Raw genomic sequence first — 12,453 nt, 5'->3', positions numbered from 1 at the left:
TTTTACTTATATTTAGGGAAAATATGTAGCTTATAAAGGTGTTAACTCAACTTATAAGTGATTGTGTAGCACATTTTCCACACTGTTTTGAACATAATTTTTAATAGACTGCTTTTATACATGCTTTTTTTATACTAGTGACTGAAAATAAATAACACTCGATTAATTTGTTGTTCTGTTGATTCTAGTTTGAATTAGGTAACTAATCTTTTCTTAAAGAAAAGATTCATTTTGCGTTTGAGTGTAGGGAAAAAGAGATTCACTTCGGGATTAGCAAATAACTGTAACAGTTTTTGGTTTATGATTTTGTTGAGTTCATCTGGTGTGCTGATTTAGTCCTTTAATTTTGGAGATTAAATAATTACTATTAAATTATAAGTGAGTATAGAAGTAAAATATATTCATGAAAAAGCTTAGAAAATATAAATGATGAAAAAGAATTGAAACAATCTTAAACCTTTATGTAAAATATCTTCAAGGTCTGAGTTTAGTATGAAATGAGAGGAAGACATTTTGAAAGCAGATTTTCAGAGTGGTTACTTAGTTTGAAAGCAAAATTTATGTTGTTCTTAAAAAGTACCTGAAAATACCCTTCCCCAGGACAGCTGGACTGTGGTGTACTTCCCCATACCGTTTTTTTCAACTTAATTAAAATAATAAGAAAATTTATAAAAATTAATGAAAAATAAAAAATGATTTAAAAGTAAACAAAAAACAACAAACATTTTAACATTAATTTTAACATGCTATAAAATTAGAATACAACTTTGACGCTGACCTTTTTTACTACTAGTTTCTGATATTATCTCTATATATTCTGAACAAAAATACATAAACAATAAAATACATTAAGTAAAAACATTCCACATTTACATTTGTATAAAATACCCAGTTTAATGCAGAGTCAAACTTGAAAGAAAAATTATTCAACAAAATGTTTCTACCTACAAGCAGTATGGAGTCTTTATTCTACATGCAAAACACTAACACCTGCGGCATGGCTCTTCAATAGTGCTCTGCTATTTGGCAACGTGCAGACACCTCAACCATCACAATCCACACTTTCACTGTAAGTAGGAACTACTATTTCTAAACTGCGTAACTACTATAATTTTGTAATTACTAAAAATTATTTAGCACTGTGTATCTCTAACAAATAGTATCTCTCTTACTGTATCTTGGATATTGAAAGTGACTCTGGGTCCAGGAGATGCTGCATCCACCCGGATTTCTGGGAGCTCCTCAGTTTCACCTACTCGAGAACTATAATAAAATATAAAGTTATAAAACATTAATATTCGTGTTCAAAAAAAACCCCTGGACTTTATAAAAGTCTGATTAATGACATTAACACTTTATTTCTAAATATTTACCTTATCCAAGGATTGAACTTTTGGTATTCCATTTCTTAACCTTTAGCATCTCATAAAAAAAAAGTTCATTGCTTTAACACAAGATTTCCTAAAATTAAGCCTTATGAAAAAGAATTTATACTTACTTTATAGTGTTCATTTACTAGTAAAACTATATTTTTCTTCAATAATAAGTAAAATTTCCATTTTTCATGTTAAATGTGTGTATAATCACACTTTTTCTAAAATGACAAATTTAGAGCTACTAACATGCAAATATTCATTTCTTTGGATAGTCTATAAGTTTACGCATAAACTTGTCTAAATAGCAGTGTACTTCATTACTAAAAAGCACACAATGACTTTTATAATATAAAAGTAGAGTATAAATGAGATAGAGGGATTCCTCAGACTTCTTAGTTTGACAGTATCCACTATTACTAGTTTTACTAATAAGGTCCATTTGCTACCTTAATTTTGTAATTTCCCCAATTAGAACACAATAAATAAGTAGTGACCTTTGGCAAAAGAGTCAGCAATTTTATTACTTGTTTCATTGGTTGAAATATATTACCTTGCCCTTTCCATTCGCTTAAGAGGTGGTCTTCCAGAAGCTGAAATGGTTTTTGATCGGCTGTAACTTGGTTTGTAACCCAAACCCCACTTATCCTTTAGGGAAGCAGCCTAATGAAAGGGGATAGAAAAAGGGTGACTTTAGGCAGTTGTTTACTGTTGTAATATCTGACTTCAGGTAAAATGTTCTGCTATTAAAGAAGTTATCTTGTCTCCCCCAGGTCAATAACAAGTTATCTTAAATTGTGACTTTAAATGTCACTTAACAGCACAGATGGATCAAAGTGCAGCAGGAATCAACTACTCTTAGTCCTAATGTCAATTAGGAAGGCTGTACAAGGAAAATAGGAGCCACCAGCTCGTTTGAGTTGGGAGCAGGGATGAGGGGTACAGAAATAAGGGGAGAAATAAGGAAACAATAAGAAAAGAAAGAAAATGAGAATTAAAAGGAAACATTCTGGGAGAAACGGGAGGGGAGGGGGGAGAAGAGGAGATCAGGGGAGAGGGGGAGGGGGAGGGAGGGAGCGACCACTAATCATCCCGAGTACCACCCAAGGGTACCCCTCCTGACAGAACTCTTTATTACAGAAAAGGAAAGGAAGTGGTGACTGGAACATCCTCCTTGTCACCAAATCCCTCTTCTTCAAATTTGTAGTTTGGGGGGGCTAGATAGTAAAAAGATTCTAATACAATGGAGACTTAGAAAGCAAGAGGACTAAAAGGGAATTGAGGGGGAAATACCAAATGAGAAAAATGTTAAGAACACAGATTTAATTTCAGTAATTTTCCTAATCCTCTCTACCTAGTTTTATTTTTAACAGTTAATTGCCAAGTCTAAACTAGCTTATAAACAGTATGGCAAGCAATATTTTCATTATGTTGCATGACTGTGAGGGACATAGTGGCAAAAAATTTAAACACAGAGTTATGCATTACAGAGCATCACTATCCATTTAGTACTATCAGAAGCCAGTGATGAATAAAATTGAATTTTATTCCTAATTTAAATAAATAATTTAGAACACTATTCAAATGAGGTCTAGGACTTCGGTGGTGACCAAGGAAAGAAAGTTCAAGCCGATGAACTCTGGATCCCTGCAATCTTTCCACATTTTCTCTAACCTCAACAGCTCTGATTTAACCAGTTTTTATGTATTGGGGTGACACCCCAAAACCATATTCTGGTTAAAAAAAACTGGAGGGTTTTGCTGACTATATTTTTAAAAATTAGTTTTTCTACTAACAAGACCACCTTGACCCAAAGCAACCTACCTCCATTTGAATAAGTTTTAGAATTATTTTCTACTCTATTTTTCTAGTACATCTATCTATATATTTATTTCGAGCGTTCAGCAATTGGACTAAATCCCAGAATGTGGTAGATAGTAAGGTCAAAGATAAACAACTTGTCCTTTAAGAGACTCAAATACTAGTAAGGGCAACTAAATATGCAAATAATAAAGGTAAGAATAAAGTGCTGACAGTATGTAGTGGCTAAGAGTAAAATCTTCTGTGGAAAATGGGAGGGGTAGAATGGACATCTCAAAAAATTTCACATTTGAATTAGAGACAAAAAAGAAAGTATGACTTCATGAAAGGCAGACAGAACACAGTGGCTAAGGGCATAAACTGTAGAATTCCACTGTTTGGGTTTGAATCTTGGCTCCACTGGAATTACTGACTGTATAACCTTGGTCAAATTGCTTGACCTCTCTGTGCCTCAGTTTCCTCATCTTTAAAATGGGGAAAATAATATAAGCTACCACATAGGGTTGTTGTAAAGATTTAATGGGTTATTGAATGTAAAGTGCTTTAAACAGTGCCTGTTACACAGTAGACATGAGATACACAAATCAAGTGTTATCACTAGCAATGGAGGAAGAAAGAGAACAACGTAAGTATCATCATAAAATTTCATAAAGTGGTAAAATGTTTACATAGTCTACTTTAATAAAATTCTCCTTAAATGTTTACTCACTCGCATACTGGACCTCCGTAATTTTTTACGAACATCTCTTCTAATATCATTCACAGCAACAGATTCTAATTGTTGATAACGTTGAATTTCCTGGTTTATGGTTCCTTCACTTGCACCTAGTTTTCTGGATAAAAAACAAATATGGCAGTTAGTGTAATGAGGTAACAAAGTAAGAGTGATTTTTACTTGCTCCTTTTAAAATTCTCTATCAGAATATCAAAGATTATGTATGGACAGGCCAAAATCCTGTATAAACTTAATACTCATATCTGGCAAACTGTAAAAAAAAAAAAAAACTTTCTCTAATGTTTTAGGAAATGGTTCTTATCCATTTCTACATCAAGAGTCTCTGTGATAATCTCAGGAAAGCTATGGAACCACTTAGCAGAATAGATAGTATGTAATAGTATGTAACAGATAGTATGTAATATTTTACATATAATTTAAGCCTCAGGTAAGATTTTAGGGGAGGAAGTATATTTTGCTTCAAGTCAGTTTTCCCCTGATAACAAAACTCAAACTGTAATGTAAGTCAACAGGAAAACGTGAATCACTGTATCATAACTGATTTTACAGACAAGTTTTTAGCAAATACCTTTCACTGTACAATGTATACATTTCTGTAAAATCCTCGAATGCAAAAAAACACAGATACAGGAGTACAAAGATTAGAAAAGATGAAGTATGTTTTCCACCTTTGGGGAAAACAAAAATTTCAGTTTGGCAAGAAGAATAGTTAGTCTTACAGAGCAAGTATAACCTAGTCAGTACTATTTAGCAGGCTACAGATAAAGAAAAAAATGACTTCCGCCTACTCCCCCCTCTTGGCTCACCCTACCCTCACCTCAGTTCTAGTGAACTGCTAATACAGGCAAGCAAAAAGCATGAAGTTTGAATTCAGACAAACACAGGTTCAAATTCCAATTCTTTAATCTCTCCGAGCCAGTTTTCTCATCTATAAAGTTTGGATAATGCCATCTAATCTCATAGAAATGTTGTGAGGATTAAATTGAGATAACACGTCAGAATCACAATAGGTACTTAATAAATTCTAAATTTTCTTCCTCTCTCAAAAATTTGCATTCCAAAAATACTGTTAGCAAAACACTCATATTTACATACACATGTGAAGATACATGTGTATACACGTAGCGATGCATATATGTAACATAAAGTCAGTCATAAACTTCTCAGAAGTGGGGAGCTGTGATGAGCACTAGACTAACATTTCTAACTTTATCACTAATGAATGTATGATCTCAGACAAATCACCAAACTTTTCTGGACCTTGTTGATCTCATTTATAAACTAAATGGGTTGTACTGGCCCCAATCCAGTTTCCTTCACATTTAAAATCTATTCTATTATTAGGGAATACTATACTAAATTAAAAATCATTATACATACTTAAGATCATCTATTACTTTGGCCTGTTCATTCAGTTCTCTGATATCCACTATACGCTTCATAATTTTTCTTCCTCTAAGTTCTCCTGGCTGGCTACAAGATGCTCCTTGTCTTCGATGATCTACAGCTTCCTGAAAAATCAAAAGCATGTCTGTCAGTAACACCCTCAGGTCACAAAGCAAATCTACCCTATCACAGAAATAACACCTTAAATCAAAGGAAGCATGCAAGAATCAAAGCCATCTATATTAAGTAAGATGATTGGAATTCTCCAGTGATTCAAACCCCTTCATTTTCATAAGGAATCCATTTAGTTGCTACCTACGTTTCCCCATGAGTGAGCTCTGCATGCTTTCAGATGGGACTGGCTAGACTGAGGGGAGGCCCACATCTCTGGGTTACACAGATACTCTGCAGGAACAGAATAGCGCTGATGTGGAGGCCTCAGGCCTAGGAGGTGATTTACAAGTCGTTGCCCAAAGGTGAGCTTGTGGCCATCTCCACTTACTGAACTTTCCTCTGAACTCTAAATGGTAAACAGTAATGTTAATTTTTTTAAAATTTCTTTCCAAGAACAAAACTATTTCATGATACAGTAGTTAAAAGATGTTTCAAAAAAATTTTTATGTTGATAATAGAATGAAAGCAGAGAGAAACTTTCTTTTTAACTAATAAATAAGTTTAACTAATAAATCTGATACTACAGAATATGTACAGTATAAATGGAAATACACATTTTTAAAATGTATACTTTATTTTGTGTGGGTGCACTTTGCTTTTGACTTTCATTTTTGAACATCATTGAGATAATTCACATGCCATAAAATTGACCCATTTAAAATGTATAATGGTTTATAGTGGTTTTTAGTATAGTCACAAAGTTGTACAGCCGTCATCAGAATCTATTTAGAACATTTTCACCGCCTCCCAAACAAAACCTCCTAACATTAGCAGTCTCTTCCCATCCCCTCTCCCAACCCCCTAAACTCTCCCAGTCCTAGGCAACCACTGATCTACTTTCTGTCTCTACAGATCTGCTTGCACTTTGCTTTTACTGTTAACATGTTACCTGTAGGTTAAGGCACAAGTTGGTTGACAGCCGTTATGAAACAAGGAATTCAATTAAAAGACAATATTATGGAATTAAAAAAACAATATTATATAAACTTAGACACAGAGAACCACCACTCCCTTCCTTCCTCCACAATTAGCGACTACAGTAAATAACACTGACCTAATAATATCCCTTTCTCAGGGTAAAAGCCAGTCCTGAAAAAGTCTAACTGTGAGTTTACTTACAGTATGGATAGTGGGAGACATAGTGTCAACTTCATCTTCATCTGACAGGTCAGCTATGTTCACTGAATTTAGATCGGCAATGTCATCTGTGTCCTCCTCTCCTGTCAGTGTTGTAAGGGTATTGCCCAGAGCGTTAAGTCTTTTGCCAATGTTAGGATCCATGTGGACATCAATCCCACACATTTTCCACAATACATTGAGCGTCCAGGTTCCAGCACTACTACTTTCTGTTTAAATAAAGAAGTGACGTTTTTGGTTAAGTCTTGAGTATAGAAATTTAAATAATTCTACATTCAGGGAATAAAGTGGATGATGGCCCTGTGTAATAACTAATGTCTCTCACAGCTAGATCTGTCAGAAACATGAGACTATGGGATTGATTCCCCTATTGTATAGTGTGCACCTATTGTTTCTCTGTTTTCAGCACTCTTCTTTCCCTATGTGACCTATGAATTCCCTCCTCCCCTAGCCCCCTAGCTGATCTACCTTCCCATGACTATAGTAGGAGAACTGGCACAGCCCTCCCTCATTAGCCAGAATTAATTAGATGATTAGTCTGAGTAAGGGTCAAAGTTGGAAAGCTAAGAATCCTTCCCTGGACTTGAGAAAAGACCGGTCCTTCTCTAGTGACTGCGGGGTGGGGAATGAGGCTCATGAGCTGCTGGCAGCCATGTTTCCTGCCATGTTTCAGGAGGTCAGCAGTAAGCACAAATGAAGCAGCCGGAGAGAAGCAAAGACAAGAGCTGGAAAGAGCCCTGGTGACAGACAGCTGGGATCTTGTTTCCAGTAGTTCCTGAGGGCCCCCTGAATTGACCTGGTTCCTTCTCTTCACTGAGATAGCCATTCCTAAGTTTAACTGTGATCTGCGAATGTTCTTTTAACAAGTTCCCCCTTTTAGTTAAGCCAGTTTGAATATGTTGTTGTCACTTATAAACAAGACCCCTGACAAAGACTTTTATGTGACCTTCCTCCCAATATGTATGTTTACCTCAGTTATCACCTTTTCCTTCTAACATTACTGCTGGAAATCTCCTAACCTTTTCAGTTCTCTGTCAGTGGGGACTGCAGGCCTTGCTATTTTCTGAGACAGTTTACTTAGGATGAGCACTGAGACTAGGTTTTGGAGGACAGGAGGAATAGTAAGGAGGAAAGGAACTCTTGCTCATTTAATCAGCTTCTCCCCTCTCAACATTTTAAGCGCTCTTAAATAAACATCTCCATTTATCTTCCCCTAGTTTTATACCAGTAGAAATAATAAAAATTTACACTATGCTGTCATCTTAGTTAAGACAGATTATTACTTCTATGGTTATCTCCTAACCAGTTTCCTAGATTTTTCTCCTCTCTAATCCTTGAAAGTGTCCCTTTGATACTGTCACATCTGCTTTCTTGCTCAAAAAAACTCAGTGGCTTTCTCACTGTCCACCAAATGAAGTTCAAATTCCTTAATTTGGGATTTAAGATTTTTCTCATCTTATTTTCACATAACTCTATTCCAGCCAATTTGGACAACTCTAACTAGACACTGTGTTCTGACATCATGGCAGGTATTATTCTCTCCGCCTGAATTTTCTCTATTCATATTTTCCAGTTTTTGCTTAAGAAACAATTTTATCCATCTTTCAAGTCCTTGTTTAAATGCTTTTTCTTCCGTAAAGCTTTCTCTCATTCCAGTATCCTTTGAAATTTAGAAATTTTATCTCCCTCCTGTAAATTTCATTAGCAATTGGAATTTTATATATTTTTTGAACTTATCACTTATTGCAGTTTAGTTATGCTGCAGAGTTGTAACCACCTTATTAGAATTTAAACTTATATGGCATAGAAAGTATATCTTATTCATCTTTGTCTTTCCCAAAACATTGTCGTGTATCTTGTACACTGATGGTGTCTAATTAATTGTTAGGTAAATAAAAATATGCTAATATGATTGCAAAATAGTTTTTAAAAATTAGGGAATACCAGAATGAGTTTAGTTAAAAGAGCCTCTAATATAAAGGCAGGAAAAATGGATAAAAAAAGCAGAATTCTACCAGATATATATAGCAAAAGTAATACCAAAGGTGAACTTACCAGCAGCTGCTTGTCCTGTAGTCCTGGAACATACTTCATAGGTACCATCTGGAACTACACCTGCACAAAAATCACCCCCAAAATAAGTTTCAATAAAATTATGCTTGTGGTTAAATATTACACTGCAATTTTTCTTCCAAAAATGATTACCTAAACAGGATTACTAGCCTCTCTAGGTTTCAGTTTCTTTTTTTAAAATTTAATTTATTAATTAATTTATTTTACACAGCAGGTTCTTATTAGTTAACTATCTGATACATCTTAGTGTATTAGGTTTCAGTTTCTAATCTGGAGAATGAAAGGGCTACCTTAGATGACTTGTGGTATCTATTTCATATCTCACAATATTTTATTCTTATCGATTTTAAGAATTGAACTGCATATACCTGAAACTAATATATTGTAAATCAACCATACCTCAATGAAGAAAAAAAGATTTGACTCCAGTTTTATCTTTACATTCTGCATGTGATTTCCTTATCTGAGTGACAATACCTGGCCAACTCTGAAACTCTAGTTTCCAGATGCTATGACAATTTGTACCATCATGAGTGAATGGCGCTTTGAGAATGCAAATAATTTTGATTTTTTGATAACTAAGAACTGCCACATTAGGTCACAGACATGATTCATCAACCTTGTCTTTTACTTTGACAAGGATCATTTTATGAGGGAAAAAAAAAGATTGCCTGCCATGATGTCAACCTCCTAAGGTCAGCCTCCTAAGGTCATGGACCTATCCCCAGAACATATCTAACTTTAACTTTGAAACATTTACTACTTCTTAGCTTTAATCAGATAATTTCAGCTTTTTTAAGAGGTTAATTAAATCAACAAAAGACATAACATCCTTGAAATAACTTTTAAACAAAGTAGAGCCTAAAGATAGAATTAAGACCCTTTCTCAGTAATCCTTAATGGAAACCAAATTTCAATCTAAACCTGACAGTATATATACCGTAAATAAAATGTCCTTTTGCAATTCATTCCATATTCTAAACTGGTATTCAAATGTTATGCAAATGTGAGTTGTAGAAATACTACAATTTAGGGACTTCCCTGGTGGTCCAGTGGTTAAGACTCCACGCTCCCAATGCAGGGGGCCTGGGTTTCATCCCTGGTCAGGGAACTAGATCCCGCATGCCACAACTAAGACCCGGTATAGCCAAATAAATAAATTAATTTTTTTAAAAAAAGGAAATACTACAATTTATTTTGGGAGAAAGGGTCTATAAATGACAATTTCTATTATGTATTTTTTAAGATAGTGCCAATAACTTTAAAATCTAAATTATATTTTTGAACCATATTGTACTTGTGCCTCACATACAAATTATAAAAAAGAATTAGATCTTGTTTGGGGGTAAAAGATTGCCTAATTCACCTTTAATGTCATAGTTATAAATCAGAGCAAAAAAACCCTAGACTACCCTTTCAAATCTTAAGACTGCTAGAATGAAAAGAAAAGCCTCTGAAATTGGAGTAATATAACTAAGGCCAAATGAAAGTAAGAAACAGTAAATTTAAAAAGGGTAGAAAACATCGGGGACTTCCAATCCCAAGAAGTGCTAGAGAATTTCTGAATATTAAGCTAAAAAAAAAGATTATATAAATTCATAGAATACAGAGGTATGATGAATTAATAAGGAACATTAAAATTCTTAGGAGTAGATCTGAATCCTGAAAGTGAGAAGTAGGAAACCAACTGGGCTCTTTCCCATTGTACCTGTCATCTCTGAGTTGGACCAACCAGAATCCAGGATGGCAGTATTCCTGCTGTGACAACCAAATGCTGCTTACCCAGGTGTTAGCAGAAAGCTTGGAATTTTTCAAACTTCTAACGGTTTAGTTTTTCTAAATGCATGTTAAAGAAAAGCGTCTAATCTTTACTATTTAAGTGGTCCATGGAACCCTTCCTATAGATTGTCCTTTCTAATTTTTATTGCACTTCCCCCCAAAATATCATCACCTAGAGAGGAAATTACATCACGCTTTTTTTTTTTTTTTGGCCACGCCACTTGGCTTGCAGTCTTAGTTCCCCAACTAGGGATCAAACCTGGGCCCCGCCACTGAAAGCGCCAAGTCCTAACCACGGGACCACCAGGGAATTACCGACGCAGGGCCATCTTTTTTCTAGGGCATGTTTTTTTTTTTTTTAACATCTTTACTAGAGTATAATTGCTTTACAATGTTGTGTTAGTTTCTGCTGTATAACAAAGTAAATCAGCTATACATATACATATATCCCCATATCTCCTCCCTCTTGCGTCTCCCTCCCACCCTCCCTATCCCACCCCGCTAGGGTCAGGGTCACAAAGCACCGAGCTGATCTCCCTGTGCTATGCGGCTGCTTCCCACCAGCTACCTATTTTACATTTGGTAGTGTATGTATGCCCATGCCACTCTCTCACTTTGTCACAGCTTACCCTTCCCCCTCCCCGTGTCCTCAAGTCCGTTCTCTACATCTTTGTCTTTATTCCTGTCCTGCTCCTAGGTTCGTCAGAGCCATTTTTTTTTTTTTTTAGATTCCATATATATGTGTTAGCATACAGTATTTGTTTTTCTCTTTCTGACCTACTTCACCCTGTATGACAGACTCTAGGTCCATCCACCTCACTACAAATACCTCAATTTCATTTCTTTTAATGGCTAATATTCCACTGTATATATATGCCACATATTCTTTATCCATTCATCTGTCAGTGGACACTTAGGTTGCTTCCATGTCCTGGCTATTGTAAATAGAGCTACAATGAACATTGTGGTACATGACTCTTTTGGAATTACGGTTTTCTCAGGGTATATGCCCAGTAGTGGGATTGCTGGGTTGTATGGTAGTTCTATTTTTAGTTTTTTAAGGAACTTCCATATTGTTCTCCATAGTGGCTGTATCAATTTACATTCCCACCAACAGTGAAAGAGGGTTCCCTTTTCTCCACACCCTCTCCAGCATTTATCGTTTGTAGATTTTTTGATGCTGGCCATTCTGAGTGGTGTGAGGTGATACCTCATTATAGTTTTGATTTGCATTTCTCTAATGATTAGTGATGTTGAGCATCCGTTCATGTGTTTGTTGGCAATCGGTATATCTTCTTCGGAGAAATGTCTATTTAGGTCTTCTGCCCATTTTTGGATTGGGTTGTTTGTTTCTTTGATATTGAGCTGCATGAGCTGCTTGTAAATTTTGGAGATTAATCCTTGTCAGTTGATTCGTTTGCAAATATTTTCTCCCATTCTGAGGGTTGTCTTTTCGTCTTGTTTATGCTTTCCTTTGCTGTGCAAAAGCTTTTAAGTTTCATTAGGCCCCATTTGTTTATTTTCGTTTTTATTTCCATTTCTCAAGGAGATGGGTCAAAAAGGATCTTGCTGTGATTTACGTCATGGAGTGTTCTGCCTATGTTTTCCTCTAAGAGTTTGATAGTGTCTGGCCTTCCATTTAGGTCTTTAATCCATTTTGAGTTTTTTTGTGTGTATGGTGTTAGAGAATGTTCTAATTTCATTCTTTTACATGTAGCTGTCCAGTTTTCTCAGCACCACTTATTGAAGAAGCTGTCTTTTCTCCACTGTATATTCTTGCCTCCTTTATCAAAGATAAGGTGACCATACGTGCGTGGGTTTATCTCTGGGCTTTCTATCCTGTTCCATTGATCTACATTTCTGTTTCTGTAGGGCATGATTTTTAAATGATCTGTGAAAAAAAATCCTAAGGCATAATCCTACTTTTCCTTATTTCTCTGCCCTAAACTCAACTCTTTTTTTAAAAAAATTGTC

General features: G+C 35.4%; 1 protein-coding gene across 2 annotated transcripts in view; it reads right to left on the bottom strand.

The window, feature by feature from the left end:
- The window catches only part of BLTP1 (bridge-like lipid transfer protein family member 1), a 193,618-nt gene that overhangs the window by 33,594 nt on the left and 147,571 nt on the right, over positions 1-12,453 (bottom strand). The window contains exons 58-65 of one of the 2 annotated variants that reach the window (XM_065877169.1): positions 8,683-8,742; positions 6,610-6,836; positions 5,636-5,836; positions 5,311-5,441; positions 3,904-4,027; positions 1,927-2,036; positions 1,173-1,263; positions 581-643 (exon numbers count right to left, since the gene is read on the bottom strand). In XM_065877169.1, the coding sequence (XP_065733241.1) occupies positions 581-643; positions 1,173-1,263; positions 1,927-2,036; positions 3,904-4,027; positions 5,311-5,441; positions 5,636-5,836; positions 6,610-6,836; positions 8,683-8,742 (1,007 nt within the window). The remainder of the gene's footprint in view (positions 1-580; positions 644-1,172; positions 1,264-1,926; positions 2,037-3,903; positions 4,028-5,310; positions 5,442-5,635; positions 5,837-6,609; positions 6,837-8,682; positions 8,743-12,453) is intronic. The other variant, XM_065877170.1, reaches the window with a different exon arrangement.

The sequence above is a fragment of the Phocoena phocoena genome, chromosome 5 (assembly GCF_963924675.1).
Source record: "Phocoena phocoena chromosome 5, mPhoPho1.1, whole genome shotgun sequence".
Classification (NCBI taxonomy): Eukaryota; Metazoa; Chordata; class Mammalia; order Artiodactyla; family Phocoenidae; genus Phocoena; species Phocoena phocoena.
Note: the sequence above shows the minus strand (reverse complement) of the source record. Positions and strands in the feature narration are given on the sequence as shown.